Consider the following 15,396-nt stretch of genomic DNA (forward strand, 5'->3'; position numbering starts at 1 on the left):
AAATTGGCTACAAAAAAAATAGGTTAGGGTTCAATTTAAGGTTAGGCATAAGGTTAGCGGTTGTTAGGGTTAAAATTAAATGTTAATTAGAGAAATGGGCGGGGTTTATGACTTTGTAGTTATAGAAACGAGTGACGACCAATTGACTGGGGCCAGCAAATTGTTGTCAAATTGACTGGGGCTGAGCGATTTCTACGTTTGACGTTTGCTGGCCCCAGTCAATTTGACAAGGGACGGTTAGTCTATTGTTGACCAATAAGGCTGCTCCATTAGAATGCAGTTGTGTGCACCCCCAATAACATTTTTTGGGGTAAATATTGTGAAACACTATCACAGGACATTTAAGAAATTACAATGCAAAAATTTTACATCTAGCTCCTTTAATATTATTACATTGTATTGCATTACACCCTCCAAACTTATTTGACATATACAGTGGGGAGAACAGGTATTTGATACACTGCCGAATTTGCAGGTTTTCCTACTTACAAAGCATGTAGAGGTCTGTAATTTTTATCATAGGTACACTTCAACTGTGAGAGACAGGTCTTGACCAGGTTTGCACACACTGCAGCAGGGATTTTGGCCCACTCCTCCATACAGACCTTCTCCAGATCCTTCAGGTTTCGGGCTGTCGCTGGGCAATACGGACTTTCAGCTCCCCTCCAAAGATTTTCTATTGGGTTCAGGTCTGGAGACTGGCTAGGCCACTCCAGGTCCTTGATGCTTCTAACGGAGCCACTCCTTAGTTGCCCTGGCTGTTTGTTTCGGGTCGTTGTCATGCTGGAAGACCCAGCCACGACCCATCTTCAATGCTCTTACTGAGGGAAGGAGGTTGTTGGCCAAGATCTCGCGATACATGGCCCCATCCATCCTCCCCTCAATACAGTGCAGTCGTCCTGTCCCCTTTGCAGAAACGCATCCCCAAAGAATTATGTTTCCACCTCCATGCTTCACGGTTGGGATGGTGTTCTTGGGGTTGTACTCATCCTTCTTCCTCCAAACACGGCGAGTGGAGTTCAGACCAAAAAGCTATATTTTTGTCTCACCAGACCACATTACCTTCTTCCATTCCTCCTCTGGATCATCCAGATGGTCATTGGCAAACTTCAGACGGGCCTGGACATGCGCTGGTTTGAGCAGGGGGACCTTGCGTGCGCTGCAGGATTTTAATCCATGACGGCGTAGTGTGTTACTAATGGTTTTCTTTGAGACTGTGGTCCCAGCTCTCTTCAGGTCATTGACCAGGTCCTGCCGTGTAGTTCTGGGCTGATCCCTCACCTTCCTCATGATCATTGATGCCCCACGAGGTGAGATCTTGCATGGAGCCCCAGACCGAGGGTGATTGACCGACATCTTGAACTTCTTCCATTTTCTAATAATTGCGCCAACAGTTGTTGCCTTCTCACCAAGCTGCTTGCCTATTGTCCTGTAGCCCATCCCAGCCTTGTGCATGTCTACAATTTATCCCTGATGTCCTTACACAGCTCTCTGGTCTTGGCCATTGTGGAGGTTGGAGTCTGTTTGATTGAGTGGGTGGACAGGTGTCTTTTATACAGGTAACGAGTTCAAACAGGTGCAGTTAATACAGGTAATGAGTGGAGAACAGGAGGGCTTCTTAAAGAAAAACTAACAGGTCTGTGAGAGCCGGAATTCTTACTGGTTGGTAGGTGATCAAATACTTATGTCATGCAATAAAATGCAAATTAATTACTTAAAAATCATACAATGTGATTTTCTGGATTTTTGTTTTAGATTCCGTCTCTCACAGTTGATGTGTCCCTATGATAAAAATTACAGACCTCTACATGCTTTGTAAGTAGGAAAACCTGCAAAATCGGCAGTGTATCAAATACTTGTTCTCCCCACTGTACCTTGGCCAAAATGTGTTTAGTTTGTTGTGGTTAGTAATATTTATGTGATTTTCTTTTAAATGCAATTTTATTTTATTTTTTATCTGGCAGTACCTCCGTGGACCCCACTTTGAGAACCGCCAGGGGAACTCAACTCTTACGCTGCGAGGTCCACAGCCTGCTGGTTTTCTGTTCTACCTGATAATTAATTGCACACACACCTGGTGTCCCAGGTCTAAATCAGTCCCTGATTAGAGGGGAACAATTAAAAATGCAGCGTAACTGGCTTCGAGGTCCAGAGTTGAGTTTGAGGGGACTACGCGATACTATTACTGATGATATGACAGAAATGTATGAGAAAACATAACTCCCACAAAGCAGCACGCCATAGGACTGCAGGCGAGGCTAATAAAACTGAAATAACTGTGGTTATCTGAGTTTTGGGTACATTAGAGTTTGTTGCACTTGCACACTTACATCTGGTTTATCACTTGATGATGTATGTGGTTTACTGTATGGTTAAGATGGTTTACTTGAACATACAGTAAACCATCAAAGGAATGGCAGAGGTAAACCTGAACTATGAACAAATATCAACAAAACTAATAGTCTTTCACAACCTTTATATAAAATACAAAACATCTAAAAAGAAACTACAATGTAGATGGTGTTCGAAAAAGTAAAAAAGAAAATCGTCTTTAGAGGGAATAGTCATGCTTTGCTGTACAGTGGTATGATCTTACTCCAAAATCCTCCATAGCCTACAGTCAATCCGGTGGTAAAGACTGGGTAAACGTGAACACACTGCGATACAAACTTTTTTCCTACATCACAAGCACACATTTAAAGCAGATACATATACACATAAGCTTTGTTTACTCCTTGTTGCAACTTGCAACGCTCAAACCCAAATACAGTACACTATATAGTACACTATATGATGAATCCAGCGTTCACATTCAATACATCCAGTGTATTTACAGTGAAGATCTGGACATAGGCTAGCCTTCAGCAATATACTTACTTTGTATTCAACATTCTATTCCAAAAATATAATAACAAAATCATTTTTTGTAAAGTAACTTATTTCTGGCATTGAGCACTTGTGTTGAACGTAAGCAGTCAGATATAGGGGGGAAAAATCAACCACACTACTGATCTTATGCTAATGTCCTGAGAAGAGAGAGTATTGAGACTGGTTACTGCAGGTTAAAGCAGGTTTCTATGATCGCCAAATAGAGACCACACAGACTTCTCCTACCACTTTTTTATTTGTTCTGTTAACCCCGAAATCTGCTTAACCCAACACGCCATCTGTTCAGTTCATTGTTCCATTCGTGTTTTTAAGGAGATGATGGCCAACAGGTGGTAGGCATCAGTGAGAACATTATTTTCCCACAATACACTTGATGGGATAATCCATGGCCTTGTTAGAATACTTTAAAAAATGCAAATGTCCTTCCTTGTTTCCCTGAGGTAAGCACATATTAATAAGTGACTGAATAGGTTCAACTAAATAACATCATATTAGTTTCAACAATCCAACCAATTAAGATCTGCGATTACTTCAAAGGAAAGTAGGACGGAAGGACGCATAAATCAACTATTCGAAAAGGCGCCGAGGTCCTGTATTCACTCGTCCATGCCCTCGTCGTCTTCCTCCGCCCTGGCGTCCACCTCGGCTGTGTCAGAGAACTCGTGCAGCAGGACGTACTCGCGGCTGCTGAAGCCAAACTTGAGCACGTCCTTCTCCTTGAGCTCGTAGTAGCGCTGCGCCTCGATGCGCTGGTTGTTCAGGTAGGTGCCATTGCCCGAGCCTAGGTCAATGATGTAGGGCTTCACCCGCCGCCCACCAGTTCCGTCCGAACGCGTGAACTCCACCAGCCTGGAAATCAGCAGACACAGAAAGAACTACATTACCCAGAGGTTGAAAGTGTCCCAACTCAGAACTACATAACCTAGAGCAGGGCTGTCCAACCCTGTTCCTGGAGAGCTACCGTCCTGGAGGTTATCGCTCCAACCCTAATCATCTGATTCTAGTAATTAGCTGGTTGATAAGCTGAATAAGGTTAGTTACAACTGGGGTTGAAACAAAAACCTACAGGTGGGTAGCTCTCCAGGAACAGGGTTGGAGAGCCCTGACCTAGAGATTGAAATCACACAAACACAACTACATTAACCAGACGTTAAAAGTGTCAGACTTCAACAAAATGTTGTGAAATTATGTAAGTGGGGAAAAGGCATAATTTCAAAACAAAGAGAGCCGATTTGCGAAGGCTTAACTAAATGGCATCCCGAGGGCCTGATTTGAGCATCCAAGTGATTGTCAGATCTCACCTGTACTGGAACACTGCGTGCTGTTTGGAGCAGGAGGGGTGGTCGATTGGGATGTCAGCAATCTTCCTCTGCCGCCCCATCAGGTAGGCACTCTGCCTGTGGACGTACATGACCGGGAGCTGTTCATCGTTCTTGAAGGGGTACAGTCGCCACCTGCGCTTGGGGATGCGAGCCTCGGGGGGCTCGTTGTACTTGATCACTTCCCCCCTGAACGTGTTGGTATCTTCCGTGAGCGCTCCAGACAGTTCAAAGTTGGGCTTCTCTTTATCGACTGGGGGGCTGTCTTCGCCCTCGCCCCCCTCTTGGGTACCTTGTCCGAAAGCTTGTCGCTCGTCGTTGTTCTCCTCAAACCGGTGCCGGTTGTCCCGTCGTCGATTGTCATGCTGCTGTCTCTCGGCCTGCTGCTCCTGGAAAGAGCGGGAGTCTCTGTCTCTGGGCCTGCCCCCACCTCCATCCCGTTCCCTCTCTCCTCGTTCTCGCTCCCTGGGTCTGTCAGACTCTCTGGGTCCGTCAGCCTGCTCCCACCTGCTTCGCCGCACTGGTGGCTCCGAGGGCTCTGGCTTGTCGTTGCGGTCACGCCTTCTCCGGTCATCGGCACCTCTGTGGTCATCCTGCTCCTGTAGGGGGGACAGTGGGACAGGAGATGGGACAATTAGCCTAATTCCTGAGTCAAGCACAGGGTCAAAATTATTTGGTAAAGTGTTATCATTTACAGAATACATTTGCTGCATTAAAAGTTTTACATGTATGCATTTCCCCAATTGTTACATTTACTCATAAGTAATGACAGAATCACCCGCTTTATTTTGACATCGGCACCACTGGTAGGGCTTCGGCTCCTGCCGGTGTTTTTGGGCGATCTGTCTCGTCTTCCCAACGCCCTTCTACCTGGCAAATGACCTTTTGTCCTTGGTGGCGATCTAGTCAATCAAATCAACAAGGAAAGGCTTTAAAACCAATAGTTTAGTAATTTAACACCAAGGCTAACTAGCTACAACGGACAGCTCCTACTGGATTCTTCTCTGAGCGACATCTGATAAATAATTTGTAACGCAGGGCTCGACATAAAGGATGGCCGCTGGCCTAGGGAGATTTTGGAAACCCTTCGGGCCAGTCAATCATCCACGTCAGTGCCCTGCTTAGGCCAGTGAAAAAAATATTGTAATAATACTATTTTCAATCTAGGATATATAATTGATGAAAAACAGACAAATTCCCAAAGCTGTTACTTCGTTATGAACATTATTTATTACACGCACTGCACACATAGCTTTTGAGAGGAATATAATATGTCGGGCAGCAAGAGCATGCAGCTCTCAACTGGTTGTCGCGTAGAGCAGCTCACAGAAGAACGACAGCGGTAGGGAAAACGTTTCAATTTATGATAACTACCAGTAAAAGCTAAGGCAACAATGGGTGTGCAAACCAGGTATGTAAAACGTTTGGTCCGAAGTCTTGGTTAAATCTTTGCGATGCGCATTTCAGTCATCATGCTCTGTTTGAATGAACATTTCTAAAGGCTTTCCTAAAAAACCTTCCCAATTAAATTAGGACTGCTAAGTAGACCTACCTGGCAGAATGATATGCATCAATTGGGTCTGCATTTGTTTTGCAAACTCTGGCATCACATTTAGGCTACACTGTACAGTACAGAAACACCGCTAGCCAAACAACTGTCTCTTGCTAGGTGCGCATTTGAATTGAAGGGTAACTACACCCTCCCCAACATGTCTTTTTTTCCAGACCTCAAAAGTAGTCTCCTGATGTGGTTTAACCTCTTAAGGATCGGACCCTTTTTCCCCAATTTTCACCTAAAATGACATACCCAAATCTAACTGCCTGTAGATCATGACCTGAAGCAAGGATATGCATTTTATTGATACCATTTGAAAGGAAACACTGAGGTTTGTGGAAATGTGAAATTAATGTAGGAGAATATAACACATTAGATCTGGTAAAAGATAATAAACAAAAAAACATGCATTTTAATTATTTTATTTTTTTGTTCCATCATCTTTGAAATGCAAGAGAAAGGCCAGAATATAATATTGCAATTTAGGCGAAATTTAGATTTTGGCCACTAGATGGCAGCAGTGTGTGCGCAAAGTTTCAGATTGATCCAGTGAAGCATTGCAATACTGGACTATTTTGTATCAAGTCTGCCCAAATGTGCAGAATTGGTCAATTGATACATTTTCAAGTACATAACTATAGAAAACATACAAAATTGATATGGTAATACAAAATGTAAGTTTACACACGCCCAGGAATGTCATACATGATGGATCATTAGCTTATTCACTAACTTTCACAGATCTAGATGGCCGGGCAGGGTGGTGTGGAGCCAGCGATAGCAGGGGTTCAAACTGTAGATCCCAGTTCCTACATTTGAATATAAAAACTGATTTTATCAAACAAAACCGGATGACTGTGTGATATCGCTCTTTGTGGCAGATGTGAGCAAAATGTTTAAAACAGATTTACAAGCACAAGGCTTGAATACCAGGGTGCATTCCCAAAGCACAGATCGGCTGGCAGTGTCTTCACAGACATTTTCAATATCTCCTTGTCCCAGTCTGTAACCCCATCATGTTTCAAGCAGACTACCATTGTCCCTGCTCCCAAGAGCTCCAAGGTAGCCGGCCTAAATGACTATCACCCTGTAGCAATCACATTTGTAATTATGAAGTGCTTTGAAATGCTGGTCATGACACACATCAACCCCATCATCCCACACACCCTAGACCCACTCCAATTCGCATACTGGCGCAAACAGATCCACAGATGACGCAATCGCACTTCACACTGCCCTCTCCCACCTGGACAAGAGGGGAAATTACTATGCGAGAATGCTTTTCATAGACTACAGCTCAGCGTTCGACACCATAGTCCCTTCCAAGCTCATCAAGCTAGGGGACCCAGGGACTGAACCCCTACCTTTACAACTGGATCCCCAGGTGGTGAGGGTAGGCAACAACACCTCCGCCATGCTGACCCTCAACACGGAGGACCCCTAAGGGGTGTGTGGTTAGTCCCCTCCTGTACTGCCTGTTTACCCATGCAGCTGCGTGGCCCTGCACGTCTGCAACACCATCATCAAGTTTGCTTGAGGAAAACAACCTCAATGTCAGTAAGACCAAGGAGCAGATTGTGGACTATCGGAGAAAAGGGGGAGAGCATGCCCCCATCTACATTGACGGGGCTGTAGTTCCTTGGCGTTTGCATCACTAAGGACATAACATGGTCCACACACACCCCCAGTCGTGAAGAGGGCACGGCAGCACCTCTTCCCCCTCCGGAGGCTGAAAAGATTTGGCATGGGCCCTCGGATCCTCAAAAAGTTATACAGCTGCACAATCAAGAGCATCTTGACAGGCTGAATCACCGCTTTGTATGGCAAATGCACCGCCCTTGACCGCAAAGCACTTCAGAGAGTGGTGCGGACAGCCCAGTACATCACTGTCAGAGGAAGGTCCGAAAAATTGCCAAAGACTCCAGCCATAGACTATTCACTCTGCTACCGTCCGGAGCATCGGCTCTCAGACCAACAGGCTCTGAGACAGCTTCTACCCCCAAGCCATAAGACTGCTAAATAGCCAGAATGCTAAATAGGGAGTTAATGGTACCAGAACTATCTGCATTGACTATCTTGCACTGACCCTACGCACACTCACTAGACTACATATACGCACTCACTCATACACACTACACTGACACTCCCACATTCACTACATATGTACACACACACGCATACCGACAACACAAACACACACACATTACACACACACAGACACACTTTTACACTCATCATTTGCTGCTGCTACTCTGTTCTTTATTTTACTCTTATAATTATCTATCCTGATGCCTAGTGACTTTACCCTGCCTTCATGTGCATATCTACCTCATTTAGCTCGTACCTATGCACATTGACCTGGTACTCGCTGTATATACACTGTCAAATCAAATCACATGTCACATGCGCCGAATACAACAGGTGTAGACCTTACCGTGAAATGTTTCCTTACAAGCCCTTAACCAACAATGTAGTTAAGAAAATAGAGTTAAGAAAATATTTACTAAATAAACTAATGTAAAAAAATATTTAAAAAAATACAATAAAATCTAATAACAATAATGAGGCTATATACAGGGGGTACCAGTACCGAGTCAATGTGCGGGGTACAAGTTACTGTAGCTCCATTCTTGTGGGCGGCAGGTAGCTTAGTGGTTAAGAGCGTTGTGCCAGTAACCGAAAGGTCGCTGGTTCTAATCCCAGAGTCGACTAGGTGAAAAATCTGTCAATGTGCCCTTGAGCAAGGCACTTAACCCTAATTGCTCCTGTAAATCGCTCTGGATAAGAGCGTCTGCTAAATGACTAAAATGTCAAATGTATTCCTTGTTACTATTTTGCATCATTTGGAAGGGCTCATAAGCAAGCATTTGATGGTAAAGTCTCCAGTTGTATTCTGCGCATGTGCCAAATAAAATTTGATTTGAATTCTAGCTAGCTATCACTTTCCAGTCAACTAACAAATGAGACTTAGCTAGCTAATTGAGGTAAAACTAAGCGGCATTCTGCCTTCTCCCTACAGTTTTCAGTCATTTACTTTGCCCACGACTACCTCATGTGAACTACAATCCTGACACCATTTTAACGTTTTTAGAAACGTCAATAATCATCGCTTGCCATATGTCTTTCGAAACATATGCCACTGATCTATCATCAGCGAGAAATAAAGTAAAAATACATTTACTCTAACAGTTTTGCAGATCCATTCAGCTATGGGTGCCTCCATCAGATGAAACTACACTTCAGCTACAATTCCTGAGTTACGCTTACACACAGGTGTTGGAATGGAGCATGTTAGCTAGATAGCTAATTAGTACAGGTGGTCGGTCGCCTCTTGTCTTCCGTCAACAAGCGCTGTAACAGAGATATTTCCGTGGGGGAACACTAACCTTAACCCTATCAAGGCGTGTATCAATTTAACCTTTTGTTTTTTGAAAATTATATGATACGAAATATAAGGTCCTTATGCTTCCAAAGCACCGAAGCGCAATCTAAACATTAACGCGTGTTAATGTTCAGATTGCGCGTCGGTGCTCTTAACAAAACTCCCCCGTACAGAAGACGCCTTCTTCCAATGATTTATGTGTAATGGAACAGTCATGATCAAGGGCTAATTGAGGACTGACGTTAACGTTACACGACTAAAGCATAACATAACGCCTACTAGCTAAATCGTTAGCTCAGTGGCTAGCTAGTTGCTATTATTGATATTGTGTAACATCATGGCCTTGCAACCATACTGTGTAATTTGTGCTCGCTAGCAACAATACCATACACCCATGAAATCAGGCTACCTGCTCGTTCGTCTCCTCTGCGGCGGTGGGCTGCCGTTGGACCCCGAACTCGAGCGGCGTGATCTCTGTGGCCTAGCAGGGCTGAGTTTCTCATGTTTGATTTTCGGTTTTGACTCCCGCACCGGGGATTCCACTCTTTTATGCCGTCTCTCTTTATCCATTATGAAACTTAACCAATATTTGTAAATCGACTAAATCAAGTTCATAGCGAATAAATATGTATAAAAAGTGAACAACAAACTCCGCTGAGAAAGTTTTCTATTGTGCGCAAGGAAACGTGTTTCCGCTTCCGGCAGAACGCTGGAAATATTTTCCACCGTGACTATGTACTACTTCACTTAGTTCCGCTGTAATATTGCATACCTATTCTATCATCTTTTTAATAAGGTCATGCACCTACAGAATGTTATAATTAAATTAAATGTATGTACTTAATTTTTCTTCCCCATTTCATAGCATCAAAGGTTTGAAACTTCTCTGAATCATGCCTTTGAGCAGCTCGGAGAGGATAGTGAGTAGTGCATGGAATTAAGTTGCCATGGTAAAAATAAACAGTTAAGTCTTCAATTCACATTTCAACAACACATACATTCCTTGAGACATTACTTGCTACAACAAACCACGTTTTTTATGTGTAGTGTAATTAAAGTATCACAATGATTCCTCCAGCTGATTCTCTGCTGAAATATGACAACCCAGTCTTGGTGAGCAGAAACACAGAAAAGAAGTCACCAAAGGTATGATAATTTTAACAAAACACGTTTTGAATGCTGGCTACTAACGTTAGTTACAGTAGCTATAGGTAGCTAAATGTATCCATCTAGTGGTATCTAACATACATTAAGTGCACTGTCAATACTTTGAAATCAATGTCATGCCAATGTTCCTTTTTTCAACATCAAATTGGCTGAAGATGGATGTTCTTCTAATCTAAATTATGTGTACTGCAAATTCAGGCACGGCCTCTGAAAGTGGCCCCACAACAGCCTGCCATGACTGGCCCTGTGCCACCTCCACCCAAACCCAAGATCCCCTCAGCCGATGCCAACAAACAGCAAACCGAGGAGATCCTCAATGCCATACTACCACCCAGGTATGACATGACACACTCACATCTTCACTAATAAAACACCCTTCTCCCTATTTCTTCCCCTTAGGGAAATTAACTAATATTCCTGGTTTTGCAAAACCTGAAATCTGGCAACCCTGGGTTAATCTGAGTTCTACCACTGTTACAGGGAATGGATGGAGACCAACCAGCTGTGGGTGCAGCAGGTGTCCAGCACGCCGTGTACCCGCATGGATGTGGTGCACCTACAGGAGCAGCTGGATCTGAAGCTGCAGCAGAGACAGGCCAGGGAGACGGGCATCTGCCCAGTCCGCAGGGAGCTCTACTCCCAGTGCTTCGGTAAGGAGAGAGGGGAAGGAAAGATGAGATGCAAGGACGGTAGTATTAGTAGAAAAGAGTGTTGGATGCAAATCCTAAAGCCAGGCCAGTTTGCAGGAGGAACTAGATTAGGCTAGCCTAAACCTGGTCCTGAACTAAAAAGCTATTTCACTGGGTTTAATCTGTGTCCGGGAAATTGGCCCTAAAGAATGTTGCATTGTGAGTTTCTGTGTTTAAAACTCTATCCCATTGATTGTCTGTAGATGAGTTGATCAGACAGGTAACCATCAACTGTGCTGAGAGAGGACTGCTGTTGTTGCGTGTGCGAGACGAAATCCTTATGACCATTGCTGCTTACCAGACACTGTATGAGAGCAGTGTGGCCTTTGGCATGAGAAAAGCCCTGCAGGCCGAGCAGGGCAAATCTGACATGGAGAAGAGGGTAAGGAAATGGGACACAAACAAACATTTGACACTTTTCTAAAAAAATTATAAAAAAAGAGCATTTTCCGACCTTTGCATCATTGTAGATTAACCTCTACATTCAGAATGCTTGACCTGTCTGCAGTGTCACTGGGAAACTTTTCAAGCGACCAAGCTAGTGTAGACCAGCAGAGGGCACCATCTTTCTAACCCTCTTGGCTGCATTTACAAAGGCAGCCCAATTCTGTAATTTTTTTCCACTAATTGGTCTTTTGACCAATCACATAATCTTTTCACATTTCTTTTTCAGAGTTGATCTGATTGGTCAAAAGACCAATTAGTGAAAAGAAAGATAAGAATTAGGCTGCCTGTCTAAACCCAGCCCATGACGTCAGAGAACACTCAGCTTTTACCACTTCATCTCACAGATAAAGCTAAAGATAGTGAATGAGGAGAAACAATCCAAGTGAATGGACTGCTGCACCATTGAATGATTAAAAACCTTTATTACCCGAAAGTGAATTTGATTTGCATCTACTTGTGTAGATCTCCGATTTGGAGAGCGAGAAGCGGGACCTGGAGAGACAGGTTAACGAGCAGAAGGCCAGGTGTGAGGCCATCGAGAAGAGGGAGACTGAGAGACGGCAGGTGGAGGAGAAAAAACACACAGAGGAGATTCAGTTCCTGAAGAGGACCAACCAGCAGCTCAAGGTAAAGGCGCTCAGTCATCATCACTGCGCGAACTCCTATGGGCATTGTCGCGCCAAATATCTTCTAGAAAGTCTTTCAAATTATATCAATCAATTGATTTCATTTGAAATATACTTAACAAAACTATAAACGCAACATCAAAAGTGTAAGCCCAAACCAGATGGGATGGCGTATCGCTGCAGAATACATGCGGAGATAATCTGTTCACCCACACCGCGTCTCACAAAGACACGGCGGTTGGAACCAAAAATCTCAAATTTGGACTCCAGACCAAAGCACAAATTTCCACCGGTCTAATGTCCATTGCTTGTGATTCTTGGCCCAAGTAGGTCTCTTCTTCGTATTGGTGTCCTTTAGTAGTGGTTTCTTTGCAGCAATTCGGCCATGAAGGCCTGATTCAAACAGTCTCCTCTGAACAGTTGATGTTGAGATGTGTCTGTGACTTGAACTCTGTGAAGCATTTATTTGGGCTGCAATTTCTGAGGCTGGTAACTAATGAACTTATCCTCTGCAGCAGAGGTATCTCTGGGCCTTCCATTCCTGTGGCGGTCCCCATGAGAGCCAGTTTCATCATAGCGCTTGATGGTTTTTGCGACTGCACTTGAAGAAACTTTCAAAGTTCTTGAAATGTTCTGTATTGATTGACCTTCATGTCTTAAAGTAATGATGGACTGTCGTTTCTCTTTGCTTATTTGAGCTGTTCTGACTTGGTCTTTTACCAAATAGGGTTATCTTCTGTATAACCCCCCCACCTACCTTGTCACAACACAACTGATTGTGTCAAACGCATTAAAGAGGAAGGAAATTCCACAAATTAACTTTTAAGAAGGCACACCTGTTAATTGAAATGAATTCCAGGTGACTACCTCATGAAGCTGGTTGAGAGAATGCCAAGAGTGTGCAAAGCTGTCAAGGCAAAGGGTGACTATTTGAAGAATCTCAAATATAACATTGATTTGTTTAACACTTGATTACTACATGATTCCATATTTGCTATTTCATAGTTTGTCTTCAATATTATTCTACAATGTAAAAAATTGTAAAACTAAAGAAAACCCCTTGAATGAGTAGGTGTGTCCAAACTTTTGACTGGTAGTGTACATGTATATTTACATTTACGTCATTTAGCAGATGCTCTTATCCAGAGCGTATATTATTCAAAATATGCAGCCAACAGCTGTACAGATATTGCTGGAAAACTAATCTGCAGATTCCATCTTGTCATCATAAATTACACTTATCCCACATTTCCGCTTTATAAATACACTATATGACCAAAAGTATGTGGACACCTGCTCATTCCAAAAATCATGGGCATTAATATGGAGTTGGTCCCCCCTTTGCTGCTATAACAGCCTCCACTCTTCTTTTCCACTAGCTGTTGGAACATCGCTGCAGGGACTTGCTTCCATTCAGCCACGAGCATTAGTGAGGTCAGACACTGATGTTGGGCGATTAGGCCTGGCTCGCAGTCGGCGTTCCAATTAATCCCAAAGGTGTTTGATGGGGTTGAGGTCAGGGCTCTGTGCGGGCCAGTCAAGTTCTTCCACACTGATCTCGACAAACCATTCTGTATGGACCTCACTTTGTGCACGGGGGCATTGTCATGCTGAAACAGGAAAGGGCCTTCCCCAAACTGTTGCCACAAAGTTGGAAGCACAGAATAGTCTAGAATGTCATTGTATGCTGTAGTGTTTAGTTCCAGTGAAGGGAAATCTTAAGGGCCGAGCCCGAACCATGAAAAATAGCCCCAGACCATTATTCCTCCTCCACCAATCTACAGTTGGCACTATGCATTCGGGCAGGTAGCGTTCTCCTGGCATTCGCCAAACCCAGATTCATCTGTTGGTGAAGCGTGATTCATCACCCCAGAGAACACGTTTCCACTGCTCGAGAGTCCAATGGCGGCAAGCTTTACACCACCCCAGCCGACGCTTGGCATTGCTTGTGTGCGGCTGCTCGGCCATGGAAAACCCATTTCGTGAAGCTCCCGACGAACAGTTCTTGTGCTGAAGTTGCTTCCAGAGGCAGTTTGGAACTACATGCGTCAGCACTCGGCGGTCCCGTTCTGTGAGCTTGTGTGGCCTACCACTTTGCGGCTGAGCCGTTGTTGCTCCTAGAAGTTTCTACTTAATAACAGCACTTACAGTTGACCGGGGGAGCTCTAGCAGGGCAGGAATTTGACGAACTGACTTCTTGGAAAGGTGGCATCCTATGACGGTGCCACGTGGAAAGTCACTGAGCTCTTCAGTAAGGGAATTCTACTGCCAATGTTTGTGTTTGGAGATTGCATGGCATATATAGTGTATATTTGATAGATATTTTTAACATTTCAATTTCTTATCCTTTACAGGCCCAGCTCGAGGGGATCATTGCCCCCAAAAAGTGACCCCTTCATTCCACAAGTGATCTGTAACCAGCAGATTTCAGATGGTCCGACACAGCATTATGTAATAAAAGTCTACTTCATAACCATAAAGCCTTGCGTTTCTATAGCAGAATAAAAGAACTCAAATCATTTCTGTTCATATAATTTTTTATGGTATGACATTGTAGATTTGAAGATGTTTTTTTCAAAAGTGCAGTACATAACCTGGGTGCCAATGAGTTTCTGCTCTCTTGCCAACTCATGGACTTGTCATGCCAAATTTGACAGTTCCATAAGGAGTTAGCAAAATAACAAACAGACTGGCACCCAGGCTATTGACACTCAGCCTTTCACTTCGCAGTGAAGCTCCATATAGGTTTAAGTCATAGTTTGACGCAACAGTGATTGTGTCACTTCGTTGAAGGTCACTCAGGATCAGGTTAATGCATCAAGTGATTCACTTGATTAAGAGATGAATAAGAACCTAATTCACTCAATGCCCCCTCACCCAAATCACTTTCCATCAAGATACCAAGGGTAGGTACCAAGACACCTTCAAACAATTAATTACAATGACAGGGTCATTAAAATAAGGACTTATTAGAAAATGTCCCAGTTTGGTCTCTTGGACCCCAGACTAGCGCTTCGATCTCTTGGCTTTCTTGCCCTCACTGGGCGCCGTAGGCATCTTTCTGTTCTTGTTCTTGTTCTTGACATTGTGTGTTTCGTAATAGCGCGTTCCAACTTTCTTCACCTTCTGAGCACGATCCGCTGCTCTCCTCTGTAGAGAGAGAGGGAGATAAAGAAGACAAATGAGTGAGATTGAAGCCTGAGGAAGAACAGTGCCTTCCTTCATTCCATTAACATTAGCGGTAGGTGAGCGGCCATCCATCGGAGGCATCCAGTCTAGAGAGACGGGTCTGTTTGACGTCAAACAGCGGGTAAGGGAACAC

The 15,396-nt window shown here is 43.9% G+C and overlaps 3 protein-coding genes across 4 annotated transcripts in view; 1 reads left to right on the forward strand and 2 right to left on the reverse strand.

The window, feature by feature from the left end:
• Window positions 1-2,459: 2,459 nt before the first annotated feature.
• On the reverse strand, window positions 2,460-9,834 carry LOC121542148 (smad nuclear-interacting protein 1-like). The gene is made up of 4 exons (XM_041851637.2): window positions 9,555-9,834; window positions 4,987-5,110; window positions 4,191-4,807; window positions 2,460-3,738 (listed from the first exon to the last, which is right to left on the reverse strand). The coding sequence occupies exons 1-4, from the start codon at window positions 9,713-9,715 to the stop codon at window positions 3,486-3,488; spliced, it is 1,155 nt and encodes a 384-aa protein (XP_041707571.2). The 5' UTR covers window positions 9,716-9,834; the 3' UTR covers window positions 2,460-3,485.
• A 104-nt stretch (window positions 9,835-9,938) lies between these two features.
• Window positions 9,939-14,593, forward strand: LOC121542149 (axonemal dynein light intermediate polypeptide 1). 2 transcript variants are annotated; one of them, XM_041851638.1, is made up of 7 exons: window positions 9,939-10,108; window positions 10,224-10,291; window positions 10,511-10,647; window positions 10,793-10,962; window positions 11,205-11,383; window positions 11,911-12,075; window positions 14,429-14,593. In XM_041851638.1, the coding sequence occupies exons 1-7, from the start codon at window positions 10,093-10,095 to the stop codon at window positions 14,462-14,464; spliced, it is 771 nt and encodes a 256-aa protein (XP_041707572.1). In that variant the 5' UTR covers window positions 9,939-10,092; the 3' UTR covers window positions 14,465-14,593. The 2 variants fall into 2 exon arrangements, with proteins under 2 accessions (XP_041707572.1, XP_041707573.1); XM_041851639.1 differs by lacking the exon at window positions 9,939-10,108 and having other exon boundaries at window positions 10,115-10,291.
• Window positions 14,594-15,396, reverse strand: part of LOC121542147 (nucleolar GTP-binding protein 2-like) — a 32,304-nt gene continuing 31,501 nt past the window's right edge. The window contains exon 16 of the mRNA XM_041851636.2: window positions 14,594-15,224. Within this exon, the coding sequence (XP_041707570.1) occupies window positions 15,081-15,224 (144 nt within the window). The 3' untranslated portion in view covers window positions 14,594-15,080. The remainder of the gene's footprint in view (window positions 15,225-15,396) is intronic.

This window comes from Coregonus clupeaformis, chromosome 17 (genome assembly GCF_020615455.1).
Source record: "Coregonus clupeaformis isolate EN_2021a chromosome 17, ASM2061545v1, whole genome shotgun sequence".
NCBI lineage: Eukaryota > Metazoa > Chordata > Actinopteri > Salmoniformes > Salmonidae > Coregonus > Coregonus clupeaformis.